The sequence below is a fragment of the Taudactylus pleione genome, unplaced genomic scaffold (genome assembly GCF_031769625.1).
Source record: "Taudactylus pleione unplaced genomic scaffold, aTauple2 ptg000848l, whole genome shotgun sequence".
Classification (NCBI taxonomy): domain Eukaryota; kingdom Metazoa; phylum Chordata; class Amphibia; order Anura; family Myobatrachidae; genus Taudactylus; species Taudactylus pleione.
In genome coordinates, this window is record NW_028285250.1 from 1,029,791 (window position 1) to 1,047,577 (window position 17,787).

Below are 17,787 nucleotides of genomic sequence, written 5' to 3' on the forward strand. Positions count from 1 at the left end.
CTCCTTGCTCGGTCTGTGAGTTTTGGTGGGCAGCCCTTTCTTGGCAAGTTTGTTGTGGTACCATGTTCTTTCCTTTTGATGATGCATTTGATGGTGCTTCGGGGGATCATCAAAGATTTGGATATTTTTTTATAGCCCAACCTAGAATTGTACTTCTCAACAACTGCTCCTGACTTGTTTGGAGAGCTCCATGGTGTGATGCCTCTTGCTTATGCTGGGCATACACGGCAAGATAAAACGTCTGTCAGACCGACAGACATTTTATCTGGCCGGCTGCCAGCCGCAGATGTCCGCGGCATACATTGTGAGAGAAATCTCACAGTGTATAGCCCGACATCAGCGCTCCGCCCCCGGGGGAGGAGACATTTCCCTGTTCTTTCCGTAGGAAGGAACACAGGAAATGTCTGTCTGTCGGCCGCGCTGGGCATACACTGCCCGATGCGGCCGACAGTTACCGGGTAAATATCGCATCAGACGGGCTTGCTGGACAATCCAGCATGCCCGACCTCGGTCGCCCCCCCCCCCACGCTACAATTATTGCGGCGATCCGCCGATATCGAGCGGATCGTCCCGATAATTGCAGCGTGTATGGCCAGCATTAGTGGTGTTGCAGCCTCTGGGGCCTTTCGGAAAAGGTGTGATTATACTGACGGATCATGTGACACTTAGATTTCACACAGGTGGACTTCATTTCACTAATTATGTGACTTCTGAAAGTAATTGGTTGCACCAGACCTTTGAGGGGCTTCATAGCAAGGGGGTGATTACATATGCACATGCCAATTTTCAGAAATGTATTTATAAAGATTATTTTTTATATATATTTTTCTCATTTCACTTCACCAAATTAGACTATTATGTGCCGATCTATCCCATAAAATTAAAATAAAAAATAAATAAATAAATTACAGGTTGTAATGTAACAAAAAAGGTAAAAATCAAAGGGGGGTGAATACTTTTGCAAGGCACTGTAAGTAACTGGTAATACATATCAGCTGGATGACTGTAAAAGTAGTGTGCTCCATTTAAAGCCAAGAGAATAAATGTTTTTACACAGTCACATGAAGTACATTCATGCATAAACTCTGGCATTGGACCGGCCAGCATTCCACAAGTTCCCCTCCCAGGAACGTCCGTGCCCTCTTTAACAGCACCCAATAATTTAGACTTTTATCTTGTTTCAATTAAGTTATTGATTCATTTTGTTTAAGTTGCATAAACTCTGGCAAAGATCCCACCAGCATTCCGCAAGGTCTCATGTCAGCTGCAGACCCCGCCCCTACTAACAGTACTTTGGAGTCTGGGCATAACGAGCAGAAGCAGCTTAGCTAGTACACAGGCAGACAAGATACTCAGTGCTTCTCCCAGAGCGCAGAAGAAATATGTCTGATTTCACCGATGCAAAAGAATACGAGGAGCAGTTTGATCCAAGGCTTTATCTGGAAACCTATTTCCATTTGGGATCAGGCAGCCTGGCAGATAACTTCTTGAAGTTTACTCTTGAAAATCTGCATGAGACTCTCAAATCAGGTATGTACAGTCCCATAGGCAAATGCAGGGGGGTTCATCACTGCTGATTGGACTCTACTTTGCCGATGGAGTATTGTATGTGATATTATTAAATAGCACTCGGGGCAACATTTACTAAGCACAAAGGCAAAAAATTATCAGCTTGGCGCTAATTAGGACTAAAAAATATGTTTGTATAAAAGAAACCGCCTCATACACCTATGGGTCTGTGTGAATCCAAAAAAGTAGATTACCTATAGAAATTGCAAACAAAAGACTAGTGTTGGTGTTGTGCTAATAATAATAATGTCCTAGACCAGGGGTTCCCAAACTCCACCATTACAGTCCAGGTTTTAAGGATAATCCTGCTTGAGCACAGGTGGTTAAATCAAATTGACTGAGGTACTAATTAAGTCACCTGTACTCAGCCATGGATATCTCTGAAACCTGGACTGTTGGGGAGCCTTGAGGACCACGTTTGGGAACCTCTGGCATAGTGTACAATGCTGAATCGGGCCCTTGTTAATATATAAAACTTGTGCTTTTCCACTAATATACTGAATCTCAGCATGTAGAATAGATCGGTGCTGCCAATTGTAGTTTCACAATAGTCAAAAAGTGATTGCACTCATTATAGGGCCAATGTATCATTATAGCTTGAAAACAATCTCTATCCCCAAAGTCCAGAGGTTCCCAAACTCTGTCCTCAAGGCACTTTAGCAGTCCAGGTCTTTTAAAGGATATCTAGTTGAGCACAGATGCTTAAATCAAGGTGACTGAGGTACTAGTGAAGTCACATGTGACCAAGCATCGGTATCCTTAAAACATGGACCGTTGGGGTGCCTTGAGGACCGAGTTTGGGAACCTCTGCTAGTCAGTTACTTACGGGCTACATAAACAGGCAGCTATATTATAGCCTGACATAAGAAACAAAGATGATTACATTTATAAGTGTGAGTTAGAGGTAAATTTACTAAGCAGCGGCTTTTGCAAGCTACCGCTCCCTTTGAAACAGCAATATTTTGCATTTAATAACATTAATGTTTAAAATTCTGCACTTACATACTCCGAGAAGCAGTGTCTTACAAAAGCTGACGCTTAGTAAATGTTAAGACTAGTGTTGGTGTTGCGCTAATAATAATGTCCTAGACCAGTGGTTCTCAAACTCGGTCCTCAGGACCCCATACATTTGTTTTGCAGGTCACCCAGCAGGTGCACAGGTGTATTCATTACTCACTGACACATTTTAAAGATCCACAGGTAAAGCTAATTATTTCAATTGTGATTCTGTCAGGAGACCTGGAAAACATGCACTGTTTGGGGTCCCTGAGGACCGAGTTTGAGAACCTGTCCCCTAGACATTAGCAGTTACTGGACATGGCAGAAAATTGATTCAAGACACCAAATATATATGCTAAGAAATCGTTCTTTATAAAGTATATGTCAAGTACAACAATGTTACAATAAAACATATACTGCTATCTACAGAAGTCTATATAGACTAGTCTAATTAATATGCACAGGAAACCCCTTGATTTCTATTAAATGACTTCTTATAATAAAAAAAATAATAATTTTCTGCAATGTCCAGTAACTGCTAATGTCTAGGACAGAGGTTCCCAAACTCCGCCATTACAGTCCAGGTTTTCAGGATATCTATACCTGAGCACTGGTGACTTAATTGGTACCTCAGCCAATTTGATTTACCATCTAGACTCAAGCATGGTTATCCTTAAAACCTGGACTGTAATGGTGGAGTTTGGGGACCTCTGGTCTAGGACATTATTATTAGCACAACACCAACACTAGTCTTTTTGTTTGTGATTACTATATCTCTAAACCTGAGCTGATGGGGAGCCTTGTGGACAGCGTTTGGGAACCTCTGCGCTATGCTGATGTTTTTGCAAATGGAGCAATTTTTTGACAATGCACATGCATCTGAGTCACCCTGTACATGCACCAAGCTACATTACCGTAGTCGCACGCTGCAAGCATTTATTCATAGTGTGATTAACAAGCAGGGAGCGTTTGGCAGAGCCGGATTTAGACATCATGGGGCCCTAGGCAAGATACTGGTTTGGGGCCCCACTCCTACGAACAATCCATATCACTATATACATATTCCTTTCATACATAGTTGGCTTATAGTACATATTCATAACATGAGAAATATATATATATATATATATATATATATATATATTTATTGTGATCTAGTGACACCTAATGTAATAACATAATACAGTAGGTGTTTCTGGAGAAAGATCTATCTGTCTTGCTTCAGAAACACCTACTGTAATATAGGCACAGTTATTACAGTAGGTGTCACCAGATCACAAATATATATTGTCCCTCCTGCCAAACCCCGCAGTGTCCCTCCTGCCAAACCCCGCAGTGTCCCTCCTGCCAAACCCCGCAGTGTCCCTCCTGCCAAACCCCGCAGTATCCCTGCAGTATTGTCTGCACTCACAGGACTCTCTTCTTATATAAAGAAATACGCTCCCAAGAATTTAAACCAACATTTCAATTCTTTTTCTATCACTAACGAAAATTCTTATAAAGGGTTTATACTATGCGTGTGAGAGATTGTTTCTTTATATGACAGATCTGGAGACTATACATACATGATACATATGTGGAGGGTACCTAGGCACATTATCTAATCTTGCTAATTGCTTGTCGATTTGGGACTAGATAGGTAGATAGAAACAGGATAGATACATAAAAGAGAGATTGATTAAGATGGGATGGGGTCAATATCCCAGCAAAAGGGGATGTCAGCACTTAGAATACCGGCGCCGGAATCCCGACACCTTTCAGAACACAAGCGCCAGTATCCTGAAGGTAAGTAGCGTGGTTAGGCACTACGGAGGGAGGGTTAGGTTTAGGGAGGGTTAGGTTTAGGGAGGTTAGGTTTAGGGACTGGGGAGGGTTAGGATACCTACCGACAGGTGTCGGCATCCTAACCCTGTCGGGATCCCGTACCCAATCTATCTAGATATATAGTGTGTGTCTCTCTCTCTCTCTCTGTCTGTCTGTCTGTCTGTCTCTCTCTCTGTCTCTCTCTCTCATATATCATGACGTTGCTCGGTGCTCTGCTGAGAGATGGATTTGCAAAGGATCAGGACCTGATTCATACCCGTTCGCTGGATGCATATGCAATTTCGGCTAAGTGACAGCAAGGTAGGCGATCGCAAGGCATAAGCACGCCCACTATGTCTTGGCGTGCGATCACTCTGTGTAGACAGACGTTCCCCAGCCTGTCTTAAGACGCGCACTTGCAGAAAGTGTATGCAACCATCGGTACATCAGGTACCATCGGAAGCAAACGCAGCGTTTGTGGTTGACTATAACCTACCGCGAGCACTTCACTGTAAAAACCAGCCAGGTGACGTGTACTATGACGCTGCCTGATAATTATGCACACCTCTGAAACGGCGTTAAGACGCTCAGGCACGCCTGCGTTCACACCTCCACTCCCCCATTGTTAATGGGCAGCCCCACAAACGGCTTCTCCTGTCACTCACTCTGCTGGGCAGTCTATCCGCGACGAGTGTACGCTTCCTGATCTCTCACACTGGTTTGCGCACATGCACTGCGATGCATGCGCACATTGCGAAAATAGGCCAGCTACGAGCGTATGCATCCTAGTGAGCGGGTCTGAATCAGGTCCTCAGTACAAAGCCCAGCTCAGCGCCAGTATTGCCAACTGATGCCTGGCTTTGTAATTGTCAGGGATGGGCAAATCCCGCCCTGGCGTTTGGGGGAGGCAACGAGGAGTGTCGGCTAAAAACGTTGGCAAGATTCCACTGTTTCGGGGGCGTGTCACATCCTGCAACTGCATTCCCGTATGTTGGAAACATGTCTACAGCATCTCGAATACAGCGGCCATTCTGAGTGACCATAGACCCGCTCATGAAGTTGATTTTTTCCCTGTTCTGCATCCAATGCTGCGTATGTATACACAGTTGCATACAGCTGCGAGGGCTCCGGTGGGTGTCTCAGTACAAGTCCTGGCCACTGTGCATTAGCATATTGTCACACATCCACAGCTGCGCCAGGAATAGCGTACAACTCTGAATGAGGCCCACGTTCCAATAGTGGATGGGAACAGTAAAGCAAGTCAGATCCAGAACTCAACTGATGGTTTTTAAAGAGTTAAATTACTTTGGGCCACTGCTTTCACAGGGGGTATGTATATACACACACATTGTATTGCACTGCATAGCAAACAATGGGATGTAGGGGCCTATTTAGTAAGCATGTTTTTCCATTAAATGATGTACACCTGCAGTTTCTGCATACTTGTATGAGCTGTTGTGATGTGCTAACAGCCCAATATAGAATATTTTATAGAAAACTCCTGCAGAAGACTAATTAGGGCTGACGATTGCAGTCTAAAGTCCCATGGGCTGCACCCAGGATCTCCTCGGCACTGTATAGATGCCCTGCGCATGACAGCAGCGGTGTCAATGCCCCGGAACTTCTCGACCCCCCCCCCCCCCAAGTTCTCCCTTGTGGGACAGACCCCGAAAGGTGGGACAGTTGGTAGGTATGCTACCACTGTCCCTGCGTGTTAGGGATATTTTCATTCAAAATTATCCATCGCAATACATACTGCCGCGATCATATATATGGAAAAGTGCTTCAAGGCTATAGACAATTTGCTTCCAAACGCCGAAAAATGAACAAAAATGTCCATCTTAACTTTACGCCCTTGCAAAGTCATGTTGCACGGCAGGTGGGGTCAAGGACAGACTGTGAGCTCCACCCCCTCTTATATCAGGTTCCAGACTGTGCACTCCAATTATACACTGTTACCAGGGCTGGATTATAGGGGGGGGTGAACGTGGTGGTCATCCAGGGACCCCCACACTGCCGCACATATTGCCCCAACCTGGCCAGCTCCTGGGGAAGCCAGTCAGGGTAAAGTGCAACATTAGTGAAGGCCCCTCAGCGCCCCTCTCTCTCTTGGCTAGCTGCAGTGCAAGGTTTCGCATTGACCACGGACAGGCTCCTGCAACCTGGCCACACCTCCCGTCAAGGCCACACCACCGATCATCGCGTGGGCCCAGCAACGCACTAAATCAAACAGCTGCGGGCAGCATGTGGTCTGGGCCTAGGACATCAGCCACAGCAGGAGCAAGTTTGCGGGGGGAACTCATGAACAGAGCTCCCGGCTTTTCAAGGTAAGTAAGGGGCATACTAGTAGAGGGGGTGGGGAGGCTGTAAATTTTATTGGTTGGAGCCCCCACATCTCAGTTGCCCCAGGGCCCCCACAAACCTTAATCCGGCCCTGATTGTTACTCTACTGGAGTAGGGAGTGCCAGTTCTCACTGAGTTTTAGATACTGATTGGTGTATAGGGGTCCCCTATCATATGTAGAGGTCAGTGATGTGGTGTATATATAGACGGGTCACCAATATGTACTTTGTTATATTTACTGTATGTTACATTATTCTGCATTCCCAGGACTATAGTGCATTCACTACGCCTACGGTGCATAATCTTGTAGATTATAAAGCAGGAACTATTATTATTTACTATATATGTTTATAAAGGGGCCCAGACCATGCACTGTAGTAGCCACGTTGTCTGCATGCTATGTCCTCTAATGTTTAGCCAAGACCCTGTGGTGGCTGGCCACCCCCCCTATGTTGACTGGCCACCCCCCCTATGTTGACTGGCCACCCCCCCTATGTTGACTGGCCACCCCCCCTATGTTGACTGGCCACACCCCTTATGTTGGCTGGCCACACCCCTTATGTTGGCTGGCCACATCCCTTAAACTCCATCACTGTGTAGGATAGATTTAAAATGTGCAGACAGATTTAGATGTGATGTATGTGTCCATTCTGAAAGCTGAATTGCAGTGTAAAAATAAAGCTGCCCAGCTTTTGTGGGCTACATTCAAAAGAACTTAGTATTTACCCCATACTTGCTGATATTTTAATTTTATATCTCCTCTCTGCATACTTACCTACTCTCCCGGAATGGCTGGGAGGCTCCAGCACCCACTCACTCGCAACACCAGCCTCCTCGAATCCTTCCCCCCCCCCCCCCCCCGTGCCGCCTTAGATTCACAGAGCAAAAGTGGGTGGGCAGGGTGTTGACTTGATTCACTTTGGATTGCGTCATTGTAGCCTTGCCCCCGCTAAGCAATGCCTGTGACATCAGCAATGTATAGCAGGGGGGTGGGGTCATGATGATGTGATCATGCCACTATGCCCCCCGGCATGGCCCACCTTTTTGGCCACCACTCCCCCTCTGTGCCAACACGGCCACCCTCCAGCTACCCCCAGGAAGGTAGGAAGCAGCTGACCATTTAGGAGGCAAGGCACTTTATGTTATTAGGCCCTGCGGTCGCCTTTTTTTAGCCCCTCCCCTTCCCTATGGACTCACACTTCCTAGTAATTATCTCCCCATCCTGCCTACTTCACCAGCATGCAGGAGATCTGGCCACTTTTACCAGGTTTGGGGAGCAACCTGAAAAATTGGGAAATTCCTGGTGAGTAGGTAAATATGATTTACCCTGCATGAAAAATAAATAAATAAATAAAATACATGTATTTGTACCCCTTGTATTGCATCTGTAAATTAGTCCCACTATGTATGTAGTTAAGTTCTTTGAGCCAGAAATAGACTGGTAGTGTTAGCTCATCTACTCCATACATTATATTACATAGCAATGTTTTGTGTTTATAAAACCTATATTATATCCTTATAGAAAACACTGTCAGCCTCCTTCCTAGGTTAACTTGTAAACAACAATCTTCCTGTAAGAGACTATAACTAACCTTATATTCAAGTACTGCACTTACAGCGCTGTGGATGATGATCTCTCTCTTTTACTCCATGACCCAGAATTATCTCTGACAAAAAAAAGTTAATTATACAATAATGTAATAACCTACATATAAGCTCCCTATTTATCAAGGTTTTTATAACTAAAATTACTGTATGTAGAAACACAAATCCACCGGCAGCAGGGGAGGTGGGGGGGGGGGGGAGATGATGCGACTTGCGCACAATCCAGCCCTTACTGTCTTGTAATATCCCCGGCCATCCCTCCTATGCCTGGGGACAGCCAGAATGCTGGCAAACTGTAGCTATGGGGGTGTCGGCCGCACTGGGTGTCACCCTCGGAGGGGTGTTAGGCCACACCCCTTTTCCTCTGCTGCGCGAGGGGGATTACGTACCGGGTACGTACCGGGTTTCACAAGACCTCTGCCCACCCCTACTGCAAAATCATGTGATTCCATTCCAGGACAGCAGGCAAGTGTGATGGCATGTTTTACTACAGGGTCATGCAAGAGGTAAAGTACAGTCTATGGGCCTGATTCCAGGTGGACGCAAATGCCGTCACCGCTGTGATACTGTATGCAGCAGCTGTGTTAGAATATGCGCAGCGCCCGGGGTTTTGTATTGAGACGCCAACTTGCTTCGGCTCAATACAAATGGGGTTTGGACGCGCTAGTGATTACAGGTGGGGTGGAAAAAAAGGGGTATTGTAATAAACAAAACAGATATGTGCAGATGTTACAATGATCAATAGTTAATGAGACCGGCAATTGCTAAGTAAACAGAGGACTGAAAATAGACACATAAAGACAAAAGGATGTTTGTAGCTCTTTCTTAGAAAAAATGTGTGTGTGCTGGAGGAAAGTGAATCTGTTGTGGCAGTTCCGTGTCTTGCACGCTGAGAGTGGAGCAGCGGTTGAAAGCTTACCCTATCTTACCCTATTGACGGCGCAGACTGGAATCCGCTGACGACTTGTGGGAACGGGTAGTATCGGCTATAAGCTCTGTGCTGTTGCCGTCTTGCTTGAGTCTTCCCGGGCTGTGTTGTTTCGGGCTCTGTGGAGCCAGTCGAAGTCCGGGGTTCCTGCTGCCGCTTGCGCTCCTGTTGTCTCTCCGTGCTCTTACTGCCGCCTTTCCTAACACCAACGTGTTTCGTCATTCAATGACTTTTTCAAGGTGTCTGTCAAAAGGATTCCAGCCTTCTTAAATACCCATTGGAGTGTTCTCATTGGTCCTTTCTTAATTAGCGACTGGATTCTCTTATTGCTATGTGGCCTTGCTGTTTGTAATAAATATGTGAATAAACATGATAAATGCAACAATCTTTAATGATTAAAATATGTGGGGGTTAGAATGTTTTAAAAATTATTATATAAAAATATAATTATATAACATTTTTTATAAAAAAGGGGCTACATATATTCCTTCGTTAATGGTACTAATTCAGTACATCAATGTTACTTAGGTGATTGCCAGGTACTCAAATATGTTATTTCATTAAAATTGGATGTTAAAAAGTTGTATAAAATAATGTGTAAAATGTACTTGTTCAAAAAAGCGCCTAAATCAAAATCGATGTTCAGACTCTTAGGTTGGAGAGTGCCCATTTTATAAATCCATTCCGTTATAAAAAATATATATAAAAAATTGCTTCGGCTCAAGTCCGCTGCTTGCATACAGAGACGCAAACATCGGATGCTCATCGGTTGAACATCAAACTTCTGAGTAACTCTATGGTCGATGCGTGCTGTCTGCATTTGAGTCGTCGCCCCTTGCAAATATATCCTCTCTGCGTCTGCCATCCCTAGACCATCACAGGGCATGCGGAGTGCGACTCCCATCGCCCATTTGTGAAAACATTGGCTTTTCGTCCATCTCTGAATCAGCCCCTATGTCCAGGTTATTTGACAGTACAAATGAAAGGTGGTATCCACGCAAAATAACAATTTAACAATATACAAGCAGTGGGCCTGATTCAGTACTGATCACAATAGTGATTACACGGACTCGCTGCAAAGATATGCTAATGTCTGCCATCACTATGCCATACGCGTCCTAACATAAGGATGCCCACCTTACCCTACATACATCCGTAATCCTTAGCATGACTGCGAAAACATCGGTAACATCGAGTACAATCGCAGCCTCATGCTCAGTTGCAAAAGCTCTGACCTTATTCAGGGATTGCTAACCTCATCACACTCAGGGCCTGATTCAGAGCCGGACGCTCTGACCAGAGCGCTCGCTTTGAATCAGGGCCCTGCTACCTAAAAATGGAGCGGCCTCCTGGCCGCTCACATAGCTGTGGGTGACCACCCACAGCTTATGCGAGCGGCCAAAAAGATGGTCGCGATGGTCAAGACCATCGCAACCATCGGGCTTGCGACGAGACCCTGTGGTAGGGTCTCGCTGCCGCAAGCCCAGGAGTACTTTTGGCTCTATCAGAGCCAAAAGCACTCCCACTGACATCACTAGTGATGTCAGTGGGGCCGGCCCCAGACGGTAGGCGTTCCCATGGTAGCCACGCCCACCAAAGGGGGCGTGCTGTCACTCACCATTGACAGCACGCCCCCTTTGGTGCGAGACCCATAGTGACAGCTTGGCTGTCGCTATGCAGGTATCGCGCATGCGCACGATGGAGCTCCCTCCATCGTGCGCATGCGCATTAGGGCACCATCGACCCACTTGCGAGTGCTCAGCGCTCGCAAGCGGGTCTGAATTAGGCCCTCGGTGAGTATGCAGGCTGCGTATGGCATCGCAGTGGCATGCCTGCGTCTCGCTGACCACCCCCCCCTGTCACCACCCTCAAACGGCACTTCCTGTCAATCACTCTGCAATGGGTCTGCATAGTCACTGTGATGCATGCGCAGAATGAAACAATCGGCCATCTGCGTGCGTAATCTAAGTTGCGATCGCGGCTGAATCAGGCCCAGTATTTTTTTGTTACTGGACAAATACATTTATACACTGCATAGTACATTGATGCCATTAGAAACTATGATAAATGTAAATATTTTGCTTTATTTGCAGGTAATTTGTCATTTACTGTATTCCCACTAGTTGTTTGTTAATATACATCATAATAAAATCAGTTTTTGTATTAATTAGGTGCTGTTACAGGAACCACACTCATTGACATTGGCACAGCCCCATCTATTTACCAACTTCTCTCTGTCTGTGAACACTTTAATGAAATTACAATAACCTGGCATACGAAGCGAGAGCTAGAAGAGCTTCAGAAATGGCTGAATAATGAACCCGACGCATTTGACTGGTCTTCTATAGTGAAGCATGTCTGCCAAATAGAAGGAAACAGGTTTGTATCAAACAATATAGTTCTCTAATCTGGTTGTGGACAAGTAAACTGTGTGTATGTGTGTATATAAAATGCAAAAACGGCGGACGTTAAACAAACTAAATTGTAATCTAAAAAGAAATGTATATGAAAAAATGTATCTGGAGAAAAAAAGTTCAAAGTTTTGTTGGAGAAAAGCTCCATTTAAATAAAATTATTATCATTCGGTTCCTATTTCATACATCCCTACTTTCCTGATCATCTTGTTGGAGATCAGGGTAAAACCATATGGGATGGGTGGGTGGCACTATAGAACGCCTTATTGGATATCGAAATGCGTCTTCAAGCCCCTTGCCCACTTCACTGTACAATTGCAAAGTTGAGCCCCAAACCCACTATGTGATGCAGGGTTGCACAGTGGATGGTGGTGATTAATGATGTCAATCACATTACCATTCCCCCGTATCGTCCCACTTGGACCTCCCCTACAAAGATCTCTTGGATGGGAGGCATATGTTCTCTGCGTCTGTCCTTACTGTTCCTATATTTAGTTGCATGAATTGAGATAAAAGAGTCAGTAACTCTTGCAGGAAGGAAAGAAATACTCTTCGATAGTATAGAAGAGATGTATTATTGGTGTGAACAAATCCAGACAAAGAAACCATTCCACACATCCCTGACTTTCTGTATTAAAGCTTGAGCCTTACCCATGCTCAAAGTGCAATCATTAGCACTGTGTGCTTTATTGGAGACCAAATTGGCCTCAGAAGAGTTAATCATTTGCTTCTTCCAAGTTGTAAAAAAAAAAAAAAAAAAGATTTTCCTCTCTATTAGGTCCTTTTGTGATTCCATGGGACCTTCATTGTTCTACTTTATCCTTCCTTGTGCTACTTTATCCTTCCTTGTGCTACTTTATCCTTCCTTGTGCTACTTTATCCTTCCTTGTGTTTCTTTATCCTTCCTTGTGCTACTTTATCCTTCTTTGTGTTTCTCTATCCTTCCTTGTGCTACTTTTTTGCTCAATTTTGTATCCTAGTTCCAGAAATAATGTACTAGGGGCGTGAGACAGCAAGGATCGCGGCTGCAATCGTGCACGCAGTTCTGCTGCGAAAGTATGCTAATAATTGCAAATGCATGGCGCACGCACGGACAACATGCGGACGCCTACTTCCCCTCTCGCACATAGAGAATACCTTTCAGTCCAGCCAAAACATCAGTAACATCTAAGTACATCGGAGCCTCTCGCACCATTACGGCAGGTCTGACCCTACCACTAAATTGCTAACTTTCCTGCACGCAGTGAGAGCTCATGTTGCGTATGTCATCACAGTGGCTAATTTATGCACGCCCCTGCAACGGCGTTCAAGCGCTCTGGCACGCCTGCGTTTCTCCGACCACCCCCCATCACCACCCCAAAACTGTACACTGTCCCGATCGCAGTGAGGCATTTGCGCACTTCAATGCATGCGCAGAATGCAACAATCACCCATCTACCTACACTTTCGCAGTTGCGATCCTTGTTGAATCAGGCCCTAGGTACTTAATAATTTTTTTGGCCGCAAAGCAATTGGTATAAAGTCAATAACTAAGCATAACTATGTATGGTGAAGGTCACTCGTATCCGACCAGTCTTTTACCTGTTTAACCTGGATTGTGTACATTATCCTCAATTATGCATCTTAGTTCGCTTATTGGGCCTGATTCAGAGACGCACGCTAATTCAGTCGCAGCTGTGATTTCGTACGCATTGCAGCTGCAAAGATATGCCAATGGTTGCAAAGTTTACCCGAGCATAAGGAAGCCCACTGCCACCTTCTCATATGCAGAGAATAGTCTAGGCGCTAGATGGTACTATTTTTCACAAGTACATAATATTAGTTGCTGCTTCCCTGAAAAGAGGAGATGCCAATCCTCAATATAGACACAAAATTAAGAAAAAACAGGTAAATCAAAACATAACCTAGAGAAATATATAAATTTAATAAAATAAGTTCCACAACATATATACTCCCGGGAGTGGATGAGTTAAATAAAATTGAAATAAATATATACACCAATCACCATATCTAGGTAAAATAGATAATATAGTTGTTACAAAATTAGACCATTAAATGTATCTAAATTATCAACCAGATCTCTAAATCCGATACACAGTATATGATATATGTTGCATATCAAATGTACTAGTGGTAGACGAACAGCTCTCAAACAAATGTCAATCAATGTGTAGATGAATCCAGTAATGCTGGCTTAGGAATTGGAAGTCTATGCATGTATAAGCACAAAATATGGCATAATACAGAAACAAAGTGCCGTGGAGACTCTCGATGTATCCTCGTCAGTCTCTACACGATTCACTGTGTATCCAATGCTCATATACCATCCCAGTGCTCAAGCGGTGTCTGAGCGGGGTTATATCACAGAGCGGTGGCCCATCGTGGCTGGTGAACCGGGCGTCTATCGTCCACCTCTGCTGGAAATTGTTCAGGAACAAATGCCTCCAGGCGTCCTGTAGTGCGGCGCCAGCCGCAATGACTGGTAGTAGGTGAACAACTGGCCAGTGTAACTCACGATCCGGAGCCATTGCTGGAACAAGCGAGTGTCCGCTGAAGTATCAGATGGAACAGGTGACGTAGAGCAACCATCTTGCCCTTGCGGCAGGTCTGACCTGCCGCAGCCTTAGGAGCTCTTCTGGCATGCTGAGCTGTGTGTGCACTTGCAGTTTGCCCTTATGCTCCACGGGAGGTTTCTGTCCTCCCTGAGCTCGCCTTAGGACACCTGCGTTACGGTTTGAGAGGTGTACCTTTTATGCACGGCCATGTAAAGGCGTTCTTACAGACAGACACGCCTGCGTTTTACAGACATCCCCCGTCAGCATCCCCCAAACGCTGACAACCTGTTACTCACTCTGGGATGGGTTCCTCTGTGCGTCCGTAGTCGCAATGCAATCACTGCGCACGTGCAGCATAGCTTATATGTATGCGTGATGGCAAACAATCGCTTGATCTGCGTGCGTTATCGGCTTTGCATCCAGCTCTGAATCAGACCCATAGTCTACTAGGTACTTAGGATTAGTGTTTTGGTGCAGTCAAGTAGCAAAGTCTGTGGAATGCTAAACAGGCCTATTTGGTGCGATTTTAGGTTAGATGTATGCAAGGGTGCCGAGAGAGAGGGTGTGGGGGGGGGGGGTACTAATTACCCAGGCCTGGGATTGTTTTTTATTAACAACGGCCCAGCACATGCTGCTGTGTGCTGGGCTATAGTGGGAGACAGCCGCAGCAGTCTCCTATGCCTGTGGGGGGAGCGATCACACTGATCGCGCCCCCCCCTTGACTTTGCGCCAGGCTGTGGGGCTCACAGCACCCCCCTCCCCAGCGTGCCGCTGCAAAATTGATTTTTTTGTTTTGTTTTAGCCTACGGGGGCATGTCCACGCCTCCCACGATTAGGTCACGATCCCTTTACTCGGGCCCGGCATGGCTCTTGATGCCCTTGGATGTATGTGGACATATCTGTAGTAACAACCAAGAATAAAAAAAGACAAGGCTCTAGGACCATATGCTTTTTCCAATCCTTTTTAAAGATCTCCTGAAGTTCATCCTTTTTTGTTATTAAACACTGGGCCTGATTCAGAGTCGGAGGCATTGCTGATATTTATGCAGATTGAGCGATTGTTTGCCATCGCGCATGTGTTAAAGTCGCACTGTGCACTACGGAGGATTAATTTGCAAAGTGATTGACAGGTTGTCAGCTTTTGTGGGAGGTAACAGGGGTGTGGCTAAGCAAACGCAGTCATGTCTGACCATTTAAATGCCGTTTCATGGGCGTGCCTAAATTAGCCTTCACAGCATGAGAGCTCCCTGCTCTCAGGTGAGATGCTGTGTGTGGGACAGGGCAGACTTGACTCAGAAGCTGCTTAGCTGCCTGATTTGTGTCAATGTTCCCGATGTTAATGCTGGTGTACGTCATCGGAGGGATAAGAGAAGGCAGCAGTGGGCGTCCCTATGCTCGGGTAAGCTTTGGAAGACATTAGCATATTTTCATAATTGCGTTCCGAGAGCATTTTGCAGCTGTGAATCCGATAGCATCCATCCATCTATCTATCTCTGAATCAGGCCCCTTGTCTCTATAATTTGACTCTATCTTCTTAAAAAGATGCTTGAGGCCACAATTATCACAACACCGATACTTGACACAGTCTCATCACATGACTATAGATCTGAAGATTTCTATGAACACCATCGGCCTAAATGAATCTGGCTTTATCTCAGGAAGGCAAGTTCCAGCTAATACATGTATGTTTTAGTATAGTATCAAACATCAAGGTAAAATTTTATTTTAAATTCTCTATTCTAGCGCGAGTCTGAAAGAGAAGGAGGAGAAGCTGAAAGGAAAAATCAAGCAGTGTTTGAAGTGTGACGTCAGTAAGAGTAATCCGCTGGCTCCCCTTGAAGCTCCCACGGTAGACTGCCTTACTGCGACCGTTTGTCTAGAAGCCGCCTGCAAGAGCTATGACGCCTACGGTTTGGCTCTAAGGAATCTCGCCAATCTCCTTAAGCCAAAGGGGCACCTGCTTATGGGGGGAGACCTTGGAGCCAATTACTATGAAGTGGGAGCCAACAAAGTCTTCTCACTTCCCGTGAATGAGATGTTTCTGAAAAAAGTCTTCAGTGAAAATGGCTACACTATCAAAAGATTGGCGTCTTTTGGGAAGCCGGAAGACGCAGGGTCAGATGCCTCTGATTATGAGGGCTTTTATTTTGTTCATGCACAGAAAGTGTAAATAGAGCTTATACATGATTTCCCTGTCTTGTCAATTGCTCTATCCAACAAGGGCTGTATTAATAAAATAAAACTATATAGGTTGCTTTAGTGCTTATTGTATCAAGAATGTAAAAAGAAAAAGGTTTCATACTGACCATGTACTAATCACCTATTCAGATGTCAGCCTACAAATTGGCAGAAAGTATAACTCTTATAATATCTTGTTTATTAATAAGAAACCACCAATCTGTAACAACCATTTACCCTAATAAGGGTTTCATGAATTTTTGCCCAGTGTTAGTGACAGCGGCAGCTCTAATGTCCGCTACTGCTTCAGTGACCTTTTGGTTGGCTTGCAGGTTCCTGGCTGGTCATCATAGAGACATCAGTCAGCGTCAGGGATTGTCCTGCTTTCTCCGGTGCCATGACTCATATTGAGAGGGTTGGGTTTGCCTACAGCCTGTTGGCTAGAGTTAGGTTAAATGGAATCCGTATGTATTACCGCCGGCTACATGGTTCAAATCCCGACACTGGAAGCCCGGCAGGGGGAAGATCCCGACAGCGGATTTAGGTAAGTAATGCTAACCCTACCCCCCTCCAACCCTAACCCTCCCTTAGGGGTGAGTAACCCTAACCCCCCCCCCTGGTGCCTAACCCTAACCCCCTGTTAAGTGCCTAAATCTAACCCACCTCCGTCCCCGCAGCCTAAACCTAAGTCTCTGGGGGGGTGCCTAACCCTAACCTCCCCCAGGGGTGCCTAACCCTATCACCCCCTTTCCCTAGCCTAATCCTAACCCTCCCTGGGGGGGGTGCCTAACCCTAATACATTCGGTATGCCGGGCTCCCAGCATAGGTCTAATGACAGGCGTCTGGATTTCGACGCCTGCCATTAGTACCCTGCTGGGATTTGACAGTCGGGAAGCCGGCGGTCGGCATTTCGACCGTCGGCTTCCTGACTGCATCCCGATTAAATATCTACTCTGTAGTACCTCCAATGCAAGTGATAGTTTCTATTGCTGTAATCTGAACCTGCAGTATATGTATTGTGGATTTCTTGTGTCTGACCTGTATCCAGGATTAACCTAATCTCCTGACCTTGGCTTCTCTCAGGAGTATAGTTAGTACTGGTTGCAGACAATACATAATCCAGTCTTCCGCCAGTCTGTTTTATATTTTTGTCTGTTTATCTGCCTGCTCTAGCCACTTACCATCTCTGCCTGCCCTTCCTCTTGTATGCAGCCATTGGGCATCTTGTCCATCCTAGCCTAGACAATATCTTATTGTGATAAGACATGAGTACTGGTGAGCATGTTTTGCTTTATGGAAATTGCAGCTTGCTATAGGTAAAGACTTCTAAAGTGCTAATAGGGGTCTTATTAATAATCTACTGGTATTGCCCTTTATCAACGTACCTAAATTC

The 17,787-nt window shown here is 45.4% G+C and overlaps 1 protein-coding gene across 1 annotated transcript; it reads left to right on the plus strand.

Moving 5' to 3' along the window:
• The first annotated feature begins 1,150 nt into the window (after window positions 1-1,150).
• On the plus strand, window positions 1,151-16,468 carry LOC148474369 (nicotinamide N-methyltransferase-like). The gene is made up of 3 exons (XM_088458708.1): window positions 1,151-1,530; window positions 11,419-11,626; window positions 15,960-16,468. Exons 1-3 carry the CDS (start codon window positions 1,383-1,385, stop codon window positions 16,384-16,386), a joined length of 783 nt encoding a protein of 260 aa, XP_088314834.1. The 5' UTR covers window positions 1,151-1,382; the 3' UTR covers window positions 16,387-16,468.
• Window positions 16,469-17,787: the final 1,319 nt, after the last annotated feature.